At 39.3% G+C, this 21891-nt stretch overlaps 2 protein-coding genes across 2 annotated transcripts; both read right to left on the reverse strand.

Moving 5' to 3' along the window:
* Positions 1–1731: 1731 nt before the first annotated feature.
* On the reverse strand, positions 1732–8352 carry snpha (syntaphilin a). The gene is made up of 5 exons (XM_023405058.2): positions 8201–8352; positions 5154–5267; positions 4924–5052; positions 3872–4021; positions 1732–3714 (listed from the first exon to the last, which is right to left on the reverse strand). Exons 2-5 carry the CDS (start codon positions 5195–5197, stop codon positions 2460–2462), a joined length of 1578 nt encoding a protein of 525 aa, XP_023260826.1. The 5' UTR covers positions 5198–5267; positions 8201–8352; the 3' UTR covers positions 1732–2459.
* A 2058-nt stretch (positions 8353–10410) lies between these two features.
* On the reverse strand, positions 10411–17072 carry rad21l1 (RAD21 cohesin complex component like 1). The gene is made up of 13 exons (XM_023405111.1): positions 16926–17072; positions 16713–16842; positions 15440–15539; positions 14992–15095; positions 14279–14386; positions 12703–12786; positions 12325–12432; positions 11829–12058; positions 11647–11728; positions 11378–11511; positions 11162–11272; positions 10844–10918; positions 10411–10596 (listed from the first exon to the last, which is right to left on the reverse strand). Exons 1-13 carry the CDS (start codon positions 17070–17072, stop codon positions 10411–10413), a joined length of 1599 nt encoding a protein of 532 aa, XP_023260879.1.
* Between the last annotated feature and the right edge of the window lie 4819 nt (positions 17073–21891).

Raw genomic sequence — 21891 nt, forward strand, 5'->3', positions numbered from 1 at the left:
GGGAAATTAAAAAAAAAAAAAAAAAAAAAAAAAAAAGTATGGAATACATTGTAACCAGGGATTTATGAATCAAGCACATTTATGCCATGAATAGCCCACAGGTCTCTGCAGATGTAGATATTTCTTTGTCTATCCTGCAGCATCAATTCTTAATTTATATGAGTGAAATGACTTTATTGCTCTAACGTTGACAGCTGGACATTATGTGTCTTGTTGATTGCTTGTAAAAAGCCAAAAGAAGGTCTTATGGGAAAAATATTTGGTTTCTGGTGAAAGGTTTCTAAACTTGCATGGTGAGTTCCCCCACAGATTTTTAGGCACATCTTGGGGTTTGTGATTATCTTTATTTGAAGGAGTTGTGTGTAACAAGCTTTGGATGTTGTAAAAGGTCTGTTCATTACTCTAAACACATTAAAAAGAGTACTTTTAACACAAACTGCTATTTTTCCTTCCCTTGGGTGATTGTAACTTGCTGTTTAACCTCAGTATTCCCTTACAATAGGCAAGATCAACCCCACTGATTGATGGATTAATACTTAATGGGATTACAATACACTAACAATAAAAAGAAGACGTTAAGAATCATGTTTTATTTTCCAAGAGGAGAGGAAACATCCAGGGCATTTTGCAATATTCTGTTTCTTGTGCAATTATACTACAGTCAGTCATTGATTCATTTCTTTTGCATGTACAGTACAGGCCGATGGAAAAGTCTTTCACGTGTTGAGTCCAGGCTGTGCAATAAATAAGAGGTACATGGAGAACGATAAGTGACATCGAGCAATTACAAATTCAGAAGCGCTTCTTTTTTGATCATGAAGGATCAAACGTAGTTGCTCTGGAACCACAGTCAAACAAATTGAAAATAAGAAAATTGTGAGAACTTCAAACGCTAGAATATGTACTGCTCAAACCACAGATAAATGACACTTTTTTATTTTCCACTGGTTTGAATTTACACTAACAGCTGTTTTGCCTTAAGCTGAATCATTAATTGAACTAGTAAAACTTTTTTGGAAAGATCCCTGAAAGCTAAAACATTGCTATTTTTGCATAATAAGGCTGACATTGGTAACCATATACACACTGTACATCATAGTTTGTAGTTACTATTGAGCAATTTCAGTTGACACACAAAAGGGCCACTTGATGTTATGATACATACTGTACATCCTTATAAACTGCAATACAGTGCTATGACCTACACTGACACAAAGAATAACTTTTCGAGTGTTAGTCTTTACTCGCAGCTGTGCAAAGATCTTATGTGTCATGTAAAATTTGAAAATATATCACAGTATCAAAAACAACTCTTCACAAATCCAGTAAACAGAACTCCTCATCCAAGTCCTTCATTCATTCAGCTGTGTGGATCACAAACTACTGCATGTTAAATCTCAAAGAATTATCTCTCCCTCTCTCCTGTAATGTTTATAGAAATCTGTAACTGTCAATACATGAGCAGACAGTGCATTTAGAGCAGTGGAAGTCTGGTACATATTCATGTCCTGCTCACACACCCACCTCAGGGCTTTATTTTTAGATCAAAACTGCAACAAATGGCTGTGCTTCTAGCACAGAGCCTTGTATTTCTTTCAACATGATTTAGAGTTTGGGATTATCTCCATTATGTCAATTTAACTCAGTCATAACTCCAAACTGCAGATATTTATTATTTTTTATTTTCAGGTCATTGATAGATTGTAACTGAAAAACTAGTGTCCCATCAGGAGCAGAGAAATAAGAGCCTGTACAGTTTTAAACTCTCATGGTTTGTTTATTGGCAAAATATCAATGATCTGTCTGTTCCGCACCTGAGTACTAGAGTACTGAAGGTAAAAGTCCCAAACAGCTTCGAAACGTACTCAGTATTTTCAAGTGTGGAAGTACAAAATGAATGCCTTACACTTTTTGCAGCCTATGCTCAGAGTGCTCTGTAAATCTACGAACTGCTTCTGCACAAGTCATTCAAGTAGTAGTAGTAGACTGTAATTTATTTTTTAGGATGTTGATGCCAAAGAAAAAAATTATTTTTCCTATTAACAATTTTTAAAACGTAATGATGAAAATAGGGAAGCATCCAACTTCAGAATTTTTTTTTTTTTTTTTTTGATAAAATAAATTGAATATTTTAGCCCAGATGTTTCGCATGAATCCAGGTAGGGGCTCTTTAATTCAAGCAAGAGAACCCAACCAAACTGTGGGTGACATGCAAATTGCAATAAAGAGAAAACCACTGAAACTGCAGGCAGTAGCAGTAAGTATAGATCTGAGTACTTAAAGTATTTAATAATGTACAACTAATCCTTTGTTCTCTAAGGCAAGGCATGACCACAAAATCACAAGGGCGTTATGTAAAATCTAAAAATCTTATAAGAGGAGATATCCAACACATTTTTGTGGCTGCGCTTGCAGAGGTTGGGAGGTTGTTTTCTGAATGTCAGAGGGAGCACAAAATGTCAGATTGTTGTTGTTCCATTCATGCTGGTAGGCCTGCGTCCCCTGCCTGCACCCTGGCGGCGAAGCGAGTGGAGGGCCACAGCGCAGCAACCTCTCAGCAGGGACCCAATATGATACACTGGCATGATGTCCCGTGGTGCCCCTCGACACAGCCACGCCATGGTCGGGACCACAGGCATTGCCAAAGCCAAAAGATCTATGAGGAAATACCGGCTCCAGTGACACAGCTGTGGGGGATACCCATCTTCATTTGCTCCTTCAGTTTCCTCTGTATTGTCCTCTTCTATCTCCAGTACTGTAGCTTCCTGCCTCACTGGCAGTGGAGCTGTAGGGTGGGGCTGGCAAGTGTGGGGCTCGGCTGGCATCCTCATTACCTCCTCTGGTTTGTCGGGTGGCAGCGGCTCTAAGATGAATGAATGCTCAAGAGGGGACGCAGGAGGGAAAGAGGATGGGATTAGATGTGTCTCCGAGGGAGTGACGTCTGCTGTGGCTAAAGAAATGACACTCAGCTCCTCTGCACCGCTCTCCTCACACAGCCAGGTCATGGTCGGGCTGCAGGCCTGAGAGCGGACCTCTGGCTTTTTCTCTGCTACGGGAGCAGGAGTGGGGATAGGGTCAGTGACAGGGACAGCAGGAGTTGCTGCTGTTACTGGGGCCTCCTCCTGAGGTAAGTGCAGGAACAAGTGATGATGGGGGAGGTAGGAGTGTCCAGTGCACCGACAGCTGCTACTGAGAGTGTGGCAGGAGTGTGAGATCGGCAGCACAGTCCCCCCACTGCACAGCCTTTCGTAGGTAGAAGAGCGTGGCACAGTAAGGGGGCCTCGGATGTGGCCCTGTGATGGCAGCTGCTCTGACAGGAGGGCTGCTTCCAGGAGTAGGTGGGTTTGTCCTGCTGGGCGAGATGCTCCACTTACCTCAGGAGCGTTTGAGCTGCGTTCCAGCTGCAGAGCCTCGCTGCTCAGTCGGGTGTAGGTGGTGCTGCGACTCAAAGTGCTGGCCGGGGAACAGCCACAGGAGCGAGACTTCCCCCCTGGCCGAGCTCCCTGCAACCCTGAGTATGGCTTGTGGTCGTGGGGGTCTTGTTCACGGGCACCAATGTTGGACCTCACTGACTCTACCACTTCCTGGAGGTGCTGGATCTCCTTGCGTGCCTCTTTAAGGGCTAACTGGGCCTCCACACGGTGGCATTCCTCTTCTATCCAGTCTTCCTGCATCCTGTACAGTTGGCTCCTCAACTCATCTATTTCACAGTCCCTATTAAAGTGTAAATAATAATTGGATAGCAGAGTTAATTTTCTTTTAACAGAAACCAAATGTGATAGCTTTGTGCACAGGAAGTCTAAAAAGATAAGATTTAAACTTGTGCCCTACCCACCGGTTACAACAAATGTTGAAGGACAAAAAGGTTTACCTGTGTTGTAGTCTTTCGACATTCTCCCTCAGCCTGGCTCGCAGATGTCGTATACACACCTCCTTCTGTTGCAGAGGTGTAAGGTACTGCTCCGGGGTGGGGGGCCTGATCCCATGGTTGTCGCTGCAGGCTGTGTGCTTTGCCTGACGCCTGAATCAGCACGCATGTATAAAGAAATCATTTACGCAAAGTGCTTGTAGTGAACCTGTAGTGAATTTGTGGATGGATTACTGAATGGGCCTACTGGGCACAGGCCCAGGGGCCTGAGATGTCAGAGGAGCCCCCTGGGCCAGAGCCTCAGCATGAAGTGATTGTTAATGCTTCCTGTTTGGAAGTCACAGAGCTCAATTAAAAGACAAAAAAAACCACAAAGAGACACAAAACAGTAACAGAGAAGCTAAAAATGAGTACAAAAAGAGACGCAACATGTCCCCAAAGAAACATAAAATGATCACAAGAGATGAAAAATGGAAAATAATTACAAAAAACAACTACAAACACAGTGACCACCACCGTTTTGTGCCTCTTTCAGTCTGGGAACCCTATATTGGAGGGTGGGGTGACTTTTATCTGTCTGTGCCCATGGGCCCATTTTTCTCATAATCCATCCATGAGTGAACTGTGCAAAGCCTGTGTTATTAGATGTCTGTACACTAGAAACAAATGAAGCAAATCAAACTGCTGTTGAACTACGCCCTGGAGGCAATGAACAAAGCTACAGTAAACATGAGTAGTTCATAAAAGTGCTGAAATAAATGAAATATTGCCCTTTATTAACGTCGTCTTTGATACACTGCTGCAGTGTGATGCATAGCAACCGACCAAAGGCCCTTCAATAAACCTGTAATGAAGCTTATAAGGTTAGTTTTTGTTGACATTGTGTCAGCAATTTGTTGATTCAACTCCACAGTTACTTTGGAGGGTTTTAGTTTGTGGTCTTGTTTAACTATTACATTAAGTGTTTCGAATGTTGTCCATCCCAATTTACATAAATAGGAGTGGACAAGAAAAGCTGATGTTGTATAAAGAGAATTATATGATTAATATCTTACCTGGGTGTACTAGGATACGTCCGGGCGGCGGGGCTGCTCTCCACTGCCCTGCCCCGACCAGGGTAGGTGTGGGTGCTGGATGTATCACTGGAATATCGCCCACTGCCGCCACTAGTGCCCACTGAGCGCCTTGAGGGGAGAGATCATATAACATTTACCAAATACTGTATGTGAACAAATATGTCATTCAGGTGTATAAAAAGAGAGGCGTGAAAAGGAAGCAACAGTACCTGCGCTGACCTGATGAGGGCTTTCGACTCGGAGTGAGAGACATTGATGTGCAAGGGACCTCCAACCTCTCTGCGGTTCTCTAGAGAAGGACGCTAGGAGCCCTCACAGCCGCACTGTAACAAGCATAAAAGCATGAAATCGGCTGATGATAATCTGAATCATTAAAAAAAAAAAAAAAAGATGCAAAATGTATTCCGAAAAGCTCTCCTCACTAATCTACATCACAGTGTTCAGTAAAGAAAAGCAAAGAAATTTTCCTTCCAAACGGTTGTCTACTGCGTTGGGGTCATTATGGGCTTCTTCACTGGAAGTCAGTGACAGTAGCCTGATAAAAAAAAAAAAAATAGTCTAGGCCAGCAGCATATAAAGCCTCCTTTCTGTGCCGACACAAAGGGGACACAGTGAGTTCACAGTCAGTGCAGCTGCCTCTCTCTCTGAGCTGTGTCCTCGCGTCTGCAGAGCTGCAGATAAACATGAGAATCACTCACTTTAACTGGTGTCAAAGGAAAACTGGACATTTGGTGGCTGGTGCAGTCGAGAGGGGTCACTGGGGTTACTACCTGTCTATAGTCGGTTAAGAATTTCCCACTACTGTTGATCGAGCAGGGGCGGACTCCTGTATGCAGTGCTACAGTGGCTCCAATGCTACGTACAGCTAAAAGTGTTGGTACCCTTACATCTCATTGAAACAATGTTCTGTTCTTCCTGAATAGTGTTGAAAGCTAAACCTCTTTTGTCCTGCACACTTCCATGCTTTTACTTTAACACAGAATAAAACGCAGTGAAAAGAGCTGTATTCTTGTTTATACTACGACTTTCAAAAATGGCCTGAACAAAATGACCGGTACCCCTGAGAGGCGGTGATAAATAAAAGGTTTGTGGTGATATTTCCAGCAGACTGACGTCTTCAATTAGTATCACAGGTGTCTTCAATCTTCTAATTAGTCATTCAGCCAATTCAAATGGAGTCCTTGTTTGTGCTGTTTGGTGTCATTGTGAGCACCGCACTCAACAGAGACGAGCTGATCTTGGAAATAACTAAATGGTACTTTAGAAAATTCATGAGTTGATGAAATTAATAATTTAATAATTAATAGTTTAATTTCACTCTTATAATAGCCGCCCTTTAATTATTTGTAGTTTTCATATTTTAATTGCTGTTAACTGATCAATTATATTGCCTCTATTTATCTTCCCAATATAAAGAGTATTGAAACATTTTAAGTATTCAAAGTTATAATGCTTAGTGCAAGTGCTTAGTCAGATTTAAGGCTCATTTACTTAATTCTTTGATCAGATATTTCCTTATCCTCTTTTTTCTAACTTAAGACTGTATTTTATGTGGGTTAATCTTTTCATTGTATTAATTAATGTATTGAGTTCACTTTCGACTTTCTATGCATTCATATTTGTGTTTGTTTAGCACATTTTAAACTGCCCTTACCGAACATGTACAGTATCTTTGTTCAGCACAGTTATGACTCTGACTTTCATTTTGTCAATTTAACAAAGTATAAAGCTGCCATGGCCCTAAAATACAAGACAAATTACATAGAAACCTATAAAAATTTACAAATCTTTAATCATAAGCACTGAAAACATTACTGTTGTAACAACATTTTCATTGTGTATGTCTATTCAGTAAGTTAAAGGTTTCTTTAAAAAAAGGTTTTATGGTCTAAGACATAAATGAGAACGCCCCACACTAGCATTTTAAATCGACTCCTGGCAACTTTGCTCTACATAATACATAAATTATGTTACTGTAAATAAAACATACAGTGTGTAGACTGATGACTCCATAGTGCACTGAACATTTTGAAATATATTTTTAAAAAAGATGCCAAAACTTGTATATATTCCCCAAAGTGACGTAGTCTTTAGGCACCAATGTCTTTAGTCAACCCTAGTCTTTTTTTTCATTTTTACTATATTTTGTTGGCCTAAAATCTGTGAAAGTCTATATACTTGAATTAGCCTGTGAAATATTCACCATGTATAAGTTTTTAATTGTAGAAAACTGTTGAAACCCTCACATCCAAAGAAAGACAAAACATGACCTCAGCGACCTCAATAGTAGCTACAATGCTGCCTAGTAAGTAATAGCAAGGAGCAATTTCAGATTATTTCCCCTCGGTATCAGTTAGTTCTGTCACCATCCCAGGAACAGAGAAGCTGAGCCCTGTCTAACAGAAAAAATCCAGGATGAGGACAAAATGTTCTCAGCTTTCTTCAGAAGTCCCTGCATCTCTGTAAAAAGCTTAGGGAACCTGCTGATCTAGGCCTAAAATACACCTGCTGATGGATAAATCTTTGAAGTGGCTGCAGACATAAACAGGCCTCCAGTCTGCTGATAATGAAAAGCAGACTAAACCAAACGGAAGCATCACATTTGTCCTATATTTAAATTATAGGACAATGAGGCAGGAAATCTCAGCTCCTTCTCCTCTATCTGCGCAACAAGTGTCAAGTATGTTATTGGTGAGAAATACGCCATCATCTTACGTAAGTGTGAGTATCGATGTTTGCTGTGGAGGCAAGCATCAAACAGCAGGTGGATGAAACTGTACTTAAAGCAGCATTTAGACATGGAAATGAGAGGCGGTGATTTTTTTTCTTTTCTTCCAGGATAAAACATCATAAGGCGCAAGGATGATGCGCGTCATCCATTAATAATCACTATGGCATTACATCGCAGGGGTTTGCATTTGTCGCCCACAATAAAGCAGTGTTAGATAAGCAGAAAGGTCTAGTGTGATGATGTTGAGGAGGAGGATTACAGCAGCCGGAAAAAGTCTCACCATTGTTTTTCATTGCCAACTGACTACAGTGGTCCCCAAACAGGACGTTTAACGCCCCAGCAGATACTTTCCATGAAGGAAAACGCAGCCCGGTCGCTTCTGATACAAACAGCTGACTAACTGTTTTAGTCCCAGCTGTGTCCTATATACAAGGATATCACCGGGTTTCTGAGTCTCTCCTGGCAACCGCAGACACACAAAACACCAACACAGCCAACACTAACAATGCCTATATGAAACGCTACCATTTCGGCAGGTGGGAGTTGTGCATCGCAGAAAAGCCTCGGTTCCCGCCAGACTTGATGGTCGCTGAACAGTCCCTGGTGGTGGCCGCAGGAAGGGAAGATGCTGCTGATGGTGATGATGAGAGTCCATCCTGCAGCCATGAAGCCCGGAGATGAAATGAGGAAACTGCGTCTGCTGCATCGGTGCTTCTTAAAGTGACAGTAGGGGATAATAATGCTTCATTTGGCAGGAACTAACTGCATGAATGGTTATTAAAATCGTTTTCATGGCAGGGATAATAATGTCTGATAGATTAGAAAGCTCCTCAGTCCAGCACTGACAGCAGGCAGGGTGATGATGTGTCCAGTTTGAGCGGTACACCATGTACAGCACCTCAGATGATAGATGTACAGAGACTCATTCACTGTGTGGTGGCTACAGGCCAGGTAGAGCAAAGTTTGTATGATATGATGGAAACACATGAAAAACAGATCCATTAATTTTATTACAACCCACATCCGCAGACATCCCTACAAAATATTTACAATTTCAGAATGGCTTAAACTCTATAATAAATCCTCTAAACTTCTTACATAATGAACTCCAAGAACAAGTGGGAAATGGGTGTGTCACTCAGCTCCAGTCTTTTACAGTCATCCCTATGCCCCTTTAAACAAATGGTATGTATTAGTGGTCCCTCAGTGTCATGTCTGGACCTGTGATAAAAGAAAATTATTTTTCTGCCCTCTAATGTGAGATGTCAGGACTGCATTGAGCACAAAATAAGGTGAATTAAACTCAAATTCTGACGATTCGTAGCCTAATAAATATTAAATAATACATTTCACACATGTACTATCACTGTATAATTGAACATGAGTCACACCATCTGTTGCTATAGAACTGATGACTCCATTTTATAGATTTAAGCTGCAGAAAGAAAATACTGAACATAACATCTAGACAATTATGACTGGTATATTAATTGAGCTTCATGTCCCAAACTCCAGTAACATAAAATTGTTTGTAGAACATCACAATGTACACAAAGTAAATATTCAGCCATATTTTTGTTTCATATAAATGCCGAATATTCATTTGAAACAGAGAAAAATGTTAAATAGATACTTTGAAAGGAAGTATTGAGGAATGAACCGATATAAAGCAATTATTTTCAACATTTACTTATTATTAATTGCCAAATTGTGCTTTTTTTCTCTCAGACAAAACACAACAGGAATTCAAGTGGCACTTGGTGCATGACAGGTCTTGCATACAAGTTTACTTTCTGAGGAACAATAGTTGGTATAAATAAATTAGGAATTTGTGTCAAACACTGAATATGCAGGAAAGCACAGTACCTAAAACACCTCAAGAAATGCTCCATAACATGCTGTCAATATAAAAAATAAATACATTCATAGGATCTTTGAGATTACCATTTAAAATATTTTTGAGTTGAAGAGTTTTAGATTTAAATGTTTTTGTCATTGATAACCTCCGCTTTCTCACAAATGAAAAGTGCCAAGAACAAGCACAAAGAATATTTACAACATTTAAGACACACACAAACATACACAGGGTTTTTGCAGGTTCACCAAATTTTCGCCAAATTTAAAGCTTTTTAATCCCACATAGAATAACATATATGTTTCACCATCATACCGGCTAAAGTATAAAGCTATGATTAACGGTTTTCAGTGATTCCCTGCAGTTTATAACAATAATTCCTGATGATATAATTAATTAAAATAAAGCAAATTTTTTGACAACTATTGAGATAATTAATTCATTGTCATTTTTAATTCAAACATTTAATCTGTGTTTGCTGGTTTTACTAAGTAAAAAATATAAATGTGATTTGATGCTTTTTGGGTTGTATATGATGGTAAATGATAACTGAGTTTTGAAACGATGGGCGAACAGAACAAGAAAACAAAGCTGAGATAAAATATTTATGAATTTTGTAAAGGAATTTTAAGACTTATTTAATAACTTTTATGGTCCTTCTTTTGAGGGAACTGAATTAAGTGCTTTTGAAGACCTGCACATACCCTGGTACAAACATGTGTGACATATATTCAAGTTAGTGTTTTCTTTTCAGCCAGTTTTTAAACATTTCCCAGGGTAAAATTTATTTAACCTGTGCTACTCTTGTGAGTCAGATCCAGTAGAACCAGGACCGCAACTCATTTATGAACCCAATTATTTTAAGAAGCTAATTCCTGTTTTACCAATTGTAGAACATGGGTCCTGGTGTGGCAAAGATGTCCTCATAGGGAGAGCTCTGGTGCAGGTGGAGAGCTTGTTGTTTTTTCAAAACAAGCAGACAGAAGAAAGTGGCTGCAGCCAGCGAGCGATTGCCCCCGTCACAGAGTGCCTTCAAGCTGAATGTGGGTTCACGGTCGCCCTGGCTCTGACACACGCACGCACGCACACACACACACACACATACACACACAAATTTAATTTCACTGCATCATCTCTAATCCTGTCCCGGCTTTCTCATCTTTAAATCCCTGTCCACTGTGGCAACAGTCCTGTGTCATGGACATGCAGACATTACAAACGCAATGCTCTGAATTAATGTAATTTACTTGTGACATTGAGTAGTTAGTGTTATTGTGATGCTAATAAGTGAAATTTTATTTTTAGGTTCTTACTTTCAGAGTGTTCAGAAGCTTCTGTGCTCGCCTGGTTATCCTCCTCTCCTCAAAGTCCTGGCTGTCCAGCATACACTGCAGGTTAGAAAAAGAGGACCATAATTCACTTAGGGATGCTCGGCACATCTCCAAGGCAGCATGTGAAATTAACACCCGCCATCTGTCAAACGCTTGTCTACTGTACCAGCCATTTTCACAGATAACCATCTATTATTAGTTCACTATCATCCCAAAGAAAAAGGCGAGTGAAATGTGGAGTCTGACAGAGTCTAATTCCCTGCCCTGTTTCCATTTGAAACTGTGTGTGCTCAAAAGCACCTGAGTGTGGAGGGATGTTGACTGAGTCTCCTGCTCCATGTGAGATGGGTGGACAAACATGGAGTCTTCTGATGGGAGTTCTGGATCAGTGAACCCTGACCTCTTTCCATCCTGATAAACACACAGAGCAGATTATAAACTAAAGAAAAAATGTGGAGGAGCATCATGAATGAGAATTTAATCTTCTATACACCAGAAATTATACTATGATACTACCTCTGAGTAACTCTCATTCTGGTTGTTGTTTATTTGATCAAGAACTGTCAGCTCAGTGTGGTGTGTCTTTTCAGTGTTGGTTGATGAATCTACGACACTGATGTCTGTGGTGAGGGCACTCATGTCCCTCTGAACTGTACAGACATAATGATGTAGATTGAGGGAGGGGGAGAAAGAACAGAGGACAACACCAGTGACACACTAAAGTGTGAGATTATAATTTATATAATAGATCTCTCACTGCTTGAATACTGTGTATAAGTTCCTACCTTCTTGTCCATCCTGTCGCATCTCCTCAGCCTCCTCAGTGACACCAAAATATTTCGCCTGGAAAACATTCTTGGGAAAGAGCTGAAGAGGCAAAATGAGATTTAACACTGTAATGTAATACTCAGTACAGACAGATTAATTGTTTTACGATATAAACCAACACTGCAGAGAGATTTTATACCTCATTTATCTGTGGAGTTACTACAGTGGAACATGGCTGTGCAAAAAGTTTGTCTGCACCTCCGCTCTCCTTCCACTGCATGAGCTGCAAGGTCGGGGGGGCCATGTCCAAAGGGGCGACCAGGTCTGAATAATCAGAAAGCTGCTTTCTGATGGATTCATTGGTCAGCTCTTTAGCCTGGTCCACAATCAACTTGCGTTTCCTCTTCCCCCTCTTCTTTTCTGAGTTCGCTGAAGAAAAACGGTAGAAGGTCAAAGGAGTGCTGGTTTTACTTTAAGTACAAACAGTTTACATGTGGCACAGAATGGACGCTGGATAAACTGTTATGAGTTTTTTGGTTCGACTAACAATGTTTAGATTTGTAAGCATTGTGAATGTGTGTAGTTTCAGAGGGTTGACGCCAGCATTTCTGATAGTGCTTGAATAACTGGCTGTTTTTATAATATGCATTTGAGAGTTAAAGGACCACAGTTTGACAGGTGTTAGTTGCGCCTACGAGTGATGGCCACAGGCTCGAGGGCAAAGGCTTCCTCCTCATCAGCAAGCAAGGTGGTCTCGTTCACTGTAGGGGTCTCTACATCCACTGAATGTCTTCTGTGAGCATCTGTATAAAAAAAAAAAAAATAGAATCAATTCTGAGTTTAAAAAAATCTTTGAATGCAAACTTACTCACTTGATGACAACACTATCCAGTGGTGCTGCTGTGCCATCAACCAAAACCATTATCCGTACAAATAACCCAAGTGGAAAGTACAAAATACAGGCATTCAACTACTATAAAGCAACTATTCAAATGGAAGTGCTTTACATTGTTAGTGGAAAGTGAACACATGATGTAAATAATGATAAGGTGTTTATCCTGGTGTATTATCACCTTGTTGATAATTATCTGGATTCTCTGGATCTTCTGTGATGAAGTTGGTGGACTCAGCCTTATCACTGGAGTTTGTCAGAAAGTCTATAGGGTCAGTAAAAATAACAAGAATTGGTCACTCAAGCAGCAAGAGAATTGGCACAAATAATGACTGAACTTTTTTTGATGGGCAAAGATTTCGATTGTTTTAGTATTTTATTGTAATTTGTAGCAGATGTGGGATTTCCTTGCCACAAAGCGACAACAATGATGAATGAATGCAGAGAGAATCTTTTTTTCTATTGGGTTATCACTGAAAGGTTATCAAAAACTGATAAACAGTGAAGCTATTTATTTCTTTGCATCCCGGTTCAGAGGCTGGGTCCTTGAAAGGATACACCCCATCAGAGAACCTGAAGGCCAGGCTGAATCTGTGCTTCCTCCCCAAATGAGACAAGCTATTAGCCTCACAGAGACCAAACCTAATGGTGCACTTGGGCAATCCCTGTCAACTTGTGAAGTCAAATATTTCACAGTTTATGACCAGGACATTGCCCTTAAACTGATGACAAAGTGCAAACATCACTGGGAAACTGGGGCAAGTCCATGACACCCTCGTATGAGTTTACACTTTGAGTTGTGACATTTCACTGAAACACATAATAAATGTCTGGCAAATAGTATCAGACTAATGGTAACTATATCCATGTACCTTTTGATTTTCTCTTAATGTCTTATGGTCCATTATATAACAACAACAACAACAAACAATGAAAAATTCTATCACTTAATTAATTATGTCATATTTTATGACATCATTGGACAGCAGGTGCTGATTTTGGAAGATCCAGCCCCTGAATTGGGATGCATTTACTCAAGTTGTTTCCTTCAAGGTATCTCTATATAAGTGATATTTTTTTTACAATAACAATGTCTTAATTTTCTTTTTCCCCCATTAAAGGAGGTGTACAGGTTGTGAAGCCCCTGAGAAGAATTTGTGATTTGTTATATTGAGCTGTGTAAGTAAAATTTGACTTGACAATGTCCAAACTATTTGACAATATGAATGGGTTTGTTCGTAGATTGATTACCCAAATTTGCAGCTCTGATCGGCTTTACAGAGCTTGGTAGTGATTTTCAGCTCAAAGTTTAGCTGTCAGGCTGCAACTTAACCGTTTTGGTTCACTCTCACTGCTCTTATAGCATCACTTTCAGAGTTAGCAACTAGCTGGTGAACATAGTGGAGCACGTAGCAACTAAAGGAACCATAGATTTCCCTTGATATTGAATATTAAGTGCAAGTGTTCGCTTACAACTCATAATATCAACTTAAAATATGATGGTATGTCAATGTTGTATTCACAACTTATTTCTGCTGCCCCCAAGTGGTTAAAAGAAATTTGCTACTACATATTTAATGTTACAAGATAAAGTATATTACAGTCTGTTAATTGGTAACTGGTACTTGCCTGGTTTGCCAAAAATGTTGCTGAAGCCACTATCAACAACAGTAAATAAGTCAAAGACACAAGTATTATATTTTTTTCTGCTCAAGATTCAGGTTAAAATATGGCAAAAACTGATTTACAATAACTACCAAGTAAGTCGAATACTTTATCTTCGTCTCCAAAAGTGTCTCCATGTTGAGCCAAGCTATGGAAGCTCACATCCAGCAGTGCATTCTGGTGGCTCTGGGACTCTGCTCCTACTCATCAGAACAAACAGGAGGGAAAAAGTTGCTCATATCAAATTCCAGTTCTGCACATAAATCTAGCTTTAGAGAAGAAGGGTGATGATACACATTTTTGTTGCTGTCAACAAATCCTGTGAAAAGACTAGAACCAACAATGTGTTAGTTTGTCTCTCAAGACAATCTGACTGTGTCCTAAGGCACACAGCCCCAACGTTCATTCTTGTTGCCGACACAAATCTTTGAAAAAGGTTCACAAAAATATGCTTTCATTACGAAACTGTTTTACAAAACTGTACATTACTAATAAAAAAAAATCTGGGGACTTTATTTCTGAATTAACGTTATTCAATCAGTAGTATATAGCATATTTGGTATGCTGTGGTATGTTTTTAGTAGTTTTTGGACAACAGTGGAGCACAGAAGAATGAAAATACAGAAGAGAATATGTAGAAGGATTAGTTCATTGTTGGTAGCATGAAAAATATAATCAGATTTATTACATCTTTTAAATTTGATTATTATAGAAAAGCTTAATGCAGCAATAAAATTATGCTGAATATACCAAAAGGTTCTGCATTAACAAAATCAAAATAACACATCAGAGAGCAGGTTCTTACCGATGTCTGCCAAGTTCAGAAAGTCACTTCCAAAATCCTCTTTCAAAGTGATTTCCTCTGATCGACTCTGGTTCAATGAAAAGTGGTCCACCACATCTATGTTACTGGTGTCCCAGTATCAAGACAACACAGTGTGGCCACAGACAGAATATTTATCAATTAGTATTAAAGAAACAATCAGTGAACCTCATGTAAATGAACAGGTTAGTCCTTCTTCCAGAATTCAAAACACAAAATCACAGCTTGATTTGAAATGTTTGTAGGAAAACAGTCTCAATTATGAGCATTTGAGAAATATAGAAATTGCTGATTTTCGATTTGTGACAGAAAAGTTTCACTTGCGTTTGTGAATAAACCTGGTTGTGCCTTTTAAACTGCAACATAACTTGAAAACTGCAGTACATGAACAACAGGTTAGGATGTAATGGAGAATAGGAGATAACAGTACCCAAGGGGCGGCAGATGGGCATCGAAAGCAGTGAAATCCTCGACCAAGGTAATTGCTTTTACTGTTGCCTCGAGTCCCTCCTCAGGCATATCTGTCTGACCTGGTGGGGTGAGAGAAAAACAAGGCGAATATAAACATGCACTACTCTGAAGAGAGATATTTCTTTGGAACTGGCAAAAGAAAAAATATATATAGGCAGTGTACTGTTGCTTTTACAGGTATTAAAAAGCTCATGTTGAGTAGACATCTGAATTTATAGACATCTTAAGGATCTTACACATGCATATTTGTCAGCTGAGCTATTGTAGTATATCTATAAATTATATTATATTGTATTGAATTCGGAGATGCTAACTTCTTTGTTGGAAGTGTGTTAGAATATTTTTTTAGCTACAGAAATGTCTGAATGCATTCTGTGTCTGTCCTGTGGGACTGTTTGTTCTGTGTGATATTGTACATTTGAGAGTCCATCAATGCATTTAACATTCAAGATGCAGTGAGCACGTTGCTTTCCAAAATATGTTGGTTAAGTAATTATGTGTATGTCACCCTCTGGTGGTTGGCCTTAAGTAAAGTTACCAACCAGTTTTTACACTAAGTTGTCGGCATATTAGGTACACTTAGCTACAACTAGTGCGGTCTAACACAACAGGCCTGTAATAAATCTTCCTTCCTGAAGGTTGTAATGTTCAGTTTTTGTTGAAACTTTATGATCCTTTTGGAGAATATAGTTTGGACTGCTGTTGCACAGTATTGAATTTTGTTATATTCTGTTATTTGGGCCACTCTCATTAATATGAATTGGACAAAAGAATAGAAACACCTGTCAGTGTACCTAAAAAATGGGAAGCTCTGTATATCTGTGCATAGAAACTGTGACAATGACTCAGTTTCTGCACAATCATCCTATCCTTACAGTCTGATTGCAAAAAAAAAGCCAAATTTCTGCAGTGTTAAACCGCAGTCTGCTTTTTCACAGTACAGGTTTTAGCCTCATTCATTCAAGAGGAGCTATCACATACACACTCGAAATACACATACAAAAACAGAGACTGGTTAAAATTGCACATTAAGCAGTTTGTATTTTGAAATGTTATCTTTTTTCCATTCAATAAATGCATCCCTTGGCCATAGTTGTCACTTCCCTTCCTTTGCACAGCCATAATTAACATTTCAGCCAGTCCAATGTAACCACAGGCTTTCAAACCCTGTGGTGCCTGTGTTTGTCAGAGCTATTTAAATAACTGTTTACAAAACAAACATGATGTGATACCTGGCCTGAATGACAATTTAATCTTAACCAGGGCATCGTTGCAGTCTGCCAGGAGATACTTTGCTTTTCTGGAGTAGATCCTGACCACACCGAGGAGCAGATGACCGGATGTACGCAAACCGATTTTCATCTGCAAAGATCAGACATACATCTTAGACAGCACACTTGGTGTACAACTTCCGGTGCCGGGTGTACCTTTTTGATAGGGTTTACCTGTGGAGAAATGATGTCTCTGATGGTTGTTTCCAAATTGCATTCAAATACATGAGCCTTGGTGAGTTTTTTTTCCCAGTGCGCTGCTAACCAAATTTTGGCTAGAGGCCCCCGCTTAGACGTGAAGAGTTGCGTGTAGAACAACATGTTGGAAACTTGGATGTCACCTGTGACAAACACAACACCGATATTAGAGAGTATTTGGGCGTTTTGTCAGAGCTATTTTACCGAAAGTTAAGCTCGAAGTTTGCTAACTTCCAGGGTCAAACTCGGCTAGCGCGCCGTGTTCGCTAGGAGGAAACTTTAAAACAGGCTAGTTTTTAGGATTGCACATTAGTTAAACGTCATGGCGGCGTCACATCTTTTAATACATCTCACAATTTATGTAGAAACATACAAAGCTTATTTTAATTAATTTCTGTGGAAGTTATGCAATTATTAAGCTAGCTAGATATCAGCTACACAACCTACCTTAAATTTGAAAGTACCGCGTTTGGATGTAAGGAACGTGCAAATCACCGCGAGGAGCAACGGAGCGTCAAAAACCCGCCCAGCGGAGCTTTGGTATTAGTCTGAACGTGTAAGTGTTTAACAATGTCACATTAAACGTCGAAAGTCCTCACACATGAACATGTATTAACTTTTACAAAAAAGGGGTTAGTTGAACGTTGCCATGGATTCAGTGAGTTAGCTGTATGAGTTGAGCCCCATTTATTGTTGTTGTTGCTTGTTTTCATATTAAACTATTGACTTTATAGTATGTATTTGTTTGCATTTGGAAATTTGACGACGCTGAATTCGCTATAAACAGTTTTTCTTTGTTCTGTACCATTGGATGTTCTGACAATTAATTACTTTGATACACAAAAAAAGTTAAAAACGCGATGATAAAACATGAAGTTCTGCACTTTTGAGAAGCGTCTTTTTTTCCCTATGATTTATATTTGGGTTTGTGGACGTTTACTTGAGAAACACTGGAGATAATGATCATATAGGAGAGGGTACGTCACGTTGAATCCAAAATATGTCTGTTCAGACTTGACTGAGTTTCTCAGTTTCTGAATATTAATAGTGATGTTGGTCGTTTGTGTCTGACAGCAGGCTCAGGAATCTGATCTTAAAATATTGTCTATGTATTGCAGGCTATTTGTGAATACACACCAGAGTGAGAGGAGGTGCTCAAACTACTGCTTATAAGCTGCTTCCACTAGAAAAAGACAAGAGGTAAGTCGGGCTATTTTCAAGCTTTTTTAATGATAAAAAAAAAAAGAGATGCAAAAAAATCACTCAATGGCCACAGAAAAGATGCAAAATGACCATAAAGGGACAAGAGTAACTATGTGGACTGTGGATTCAGTCTGGGAGTCTTGCTCCTATGTAGGAGAGGTGGGGGGTCTTTTACCTGGACTCAGTCTTTGCACAAGGATGGAGGGTTGGATGGAGGGTTGCCATCAAATTATGAAAATGGAATTTGGGGCCAGAATTGTTGGTTTAGTTTGCCTGGCAGTGCTTCCTCATATTTTTCCATTTGTCTGCACTAGAGGGCACCAGGGCATAAGCACAGAGCCAGTCACTGAGATACTGCCCCTAATTCAGCCCAATACCACAGTTTTACTTATAATAATCTTAAGACTGCGTATGTCAGAGAGTTGTTTCTACTCTTGGGTAAATGTTTGAGCCTGAGTTTGTCATCTGCTGTAGAGCTGCAGATAACTATTATGTTCATTACTGATTCAAAACGGAGGCAAAAAAAGACACAAAAGGAGCCTGATAAATACCGGTAAATAGTTAATTAAAAGATATTTAGTGATAGTGGCTATATAGCAGGTACCTCCTCCAAGTACATGCGGCATACAAAACCACTGGTTTGGGACTTTTAAGTTTGGAACAATATACAGATGAATGGATTGTTTAATTATTTATTTCCGTGCAGCATCATAACTAGCTTCATTCTGATTAATACAGGAGGGTTTGGGTGTGACGTTAAGATGAACCTCCGAGACGTGACTGTGGACTTCTCAGCCAAGAGGTAAGAGCCTACACACAGAGACTCATCCCTTAATCTCTCTTCTCCCTCTTTTTTTCTGTCTCACTCTCTTTCTTTCTGTCTCTCTCTTTTTGTTTCTGTGTGTCTCTCTCTCTCTCTCTCTCTCTCTCTTTCTTTCACACACACACACACTCACACACATACTTGAGAACAGAGATTGTCCTCAAGTCACCATTGAGGCGCCGATATCAACCCGAGAATTAAACATGCCAAAATAAATTTGTGTTTTGTATTAACTGCATGCCTGGGGTTGTGAGGCTGCGCCAGAACAGCTGGTATAGCAGGTCACAGTCTGCATTTCAACAGAGAGGAAGAGAGACAGAGTTTAAGAGTCAGAGTTTTTAGGGAAATGGAAGAGAAGAGGACTGGTGAGTGAGAGTGGGACTGTAAAGAGGAAAACCAGATGACGATAAGAATGTGCAGTACTATATTTTGGATCTTTTGCTGTGTGAGCTAACTGTCATTATCTCTGATGTGACTCTTAATTGAATCTCTTTTATATTCGGGTGCTGTGCTGGGTAAACGCTCACTCCATCTGGTTCTGTCTGTCTCTACAAAAAAAGACAGCCCAAAATCAAGAATCTCAAGAAACAAAGAATTGTAGGTTTTGAAAAATACCCACCTACTATATGTGTCCATGCAGGATTATTCTGCCTGTTTCCTTAAATGTTATGTGCCATATAAGTTATTTTTCTTTTAATTCCTCCTCTAACTATATCTCTGCTTCCCTATATTGGCTGCCAGTGAAAAGCTTATCCTTCAACTGTCTGTTTTTTAAAAAATTATACTGGGGAAAAATAAATAACTTTGCATTTCAGCTGATCGTTCATGCATATTTACGTTGGCTCCCTGCTCGCATTGGAGTTCAATTCAGTTCAATTCAACCTTGTTAGAAGTAAATCACTGCAGTAGATATAGATATACATATTAATGTTTTGTATTTCCAAGATTCAACATCCTATGGGCTTTTTATATGCACTTTCTGGATGCACATACATATTAACTTCAAAGGCTTGGTAACCCCCCCCCCCCCCCCCCAGCTGTAGCTTTGCTGTCATCATGATTTCAGTCAGTGTGCTCAAAGATACTCCTCTGAAAAAGCCGTCTCATTGGAAAACAAAGATATGAAAAAGCTGCGGTAAAATGGAAGTATTACAGTCCATTAAGTGGGAAATGTTTTATTTCCCTCTAAGAGTGCCCTCCCAGAATAGGCTTCCAATCTACCAAGTGAAACATCAATTTCAACATCTCATTAATTGTTTGGATGTGTTTTCTTTTAGTCAGTGACATGGTTACACCTTCAAGTGCTTAACCAAAAAAGGGATTTGTCTTTTTATGTAGACAAATGATTAGATGGATGGACAGTCTTTTGTAATTAGCTATTTTATTAGCTATTTAAGCTAATTAAGTAATGAAGTAATATGAAATACACGGTTGTTTTGGTTTTTGTTGATTTTTGAGGCACTTTGTCCTAAAATGTCGAGTATGTTGGAATGCAAGCATTACACTTGTATTTGGTCTTAATCTTTCAGTTTCTCTGTCTTCTGAAGTACTAAAGCTGCTGCTTCAGCCTTTAGAAATGTTGCACACCAACCCAGGAATTTTAAACAGACACCGCACCAAGGTGCTGCCAATAATGTCAGTCCACTCCTTTGTAGAAAATGAGATTGCAAGTGAATTTGAACCTTGTGGGCTCTCAAGTTAATGAACAGTTCCCAAGGCAAAACGTCCTCACAAATTGAAATGAGCCACAGAAGTGTTTTTTTTTTTTTTTTTACATCATTGGATCATTTTCACAGGAAAAAAAATACTTAGTGTTTTCTTTTTACTTCGCTGCTATGCTAGAATTGGCTAGAGTCAAGTCATTCTCCCTTAACCATATTTTACTGTATTATTGATCTTCATGACACGTTTGTGATGTTTAAAAACACTGGGCCTCCTAGTTTGAAAACAGGACAGCATTTCAGATCAATCTGATAACAAACTTCCACTGAATGTTTTATTCTTTAGTAAATAAGGCTGCACAAGAATTGGATTTTGATAAGGATATTAACACACACAGTATGTTTTCCTTTATATACATACATGACGCCACATAGCACAGTAACCACGTTAAAGAGGGAAAGCAGAATGAAATACAGTACAGTGCTGGGTGTTCTGACTTTTCAGGAAAGCTACTCGTCAGTCATACTGTTCATGCACGACATTATGATCAACTGATTTAGTTGATGACTTTTTAACCCAATACTTTGTGTAAATGCACATTATTTAGCAGAAACTACAAACATGAGAGCATCTACAGTATAATCTAATGTGCATGGAAGATTAAGGGCACTGATGAATGAAGGAATCTGCTAAAAGAAAGGGCTGGTTTTTTGAATGTCTGAATTTCTGTCAGAACTAATGACTAAACATAAGGTGTAATTGACTTCTAGTCCAATTTTTAAAATCAGTGTTCATATCAGATTTAACAGTATTAAGGCCGACAGTGTGCAAACTTGGTTTTGCCGGTTTTACCTGACTCTCTGCAGTAGGAGAATAACTACAGGCTATGTAGCACAGTGGAGCTTTGTCGAGCATGGACCCCTTCATCAAAGTGACTAAATCTGTCTTTTTATTATAAAACACTTGAAACCTGTAGATTCTAATGGAGACGAGGAGAAAACATCCATAGAAACATTCAAGCCTACAGCAGGCAAATGCTTGATCGTTTTGGGCTGAGTACCACTTTAACATATTCATGCAACAGTTACACATGTCTTTATAAAACTTCATCTTAATCGGTTACATATTAATCTGCGAGTCCACAGAAGGGACCGTAAACAATTTCTTCATCTCCTTCACAATCCTTCACAATAATTGTCTTTTCATTTGTTTTGTTTGCACTGGCAAACAGGGTTTATCCTCACATTAAGCAGT

The sequence above is a fragment of the Seriola lalandi genome, unplaced genomic scaffold (genome assembly GCF_002814215.2).
Source record: "Seriola lalandi dorsalis isolate HSWRI2012SDOR001 ecotype SW California unplaced genomic scaffold, Sedor1 jcf7180002054262, whole genome shotgun sequence".
NCBI lineage: Eukaryota > Metazoa > Chordata > Actinopteri > Carangiformes > Carangidae > Seriola > Seriola lalandi.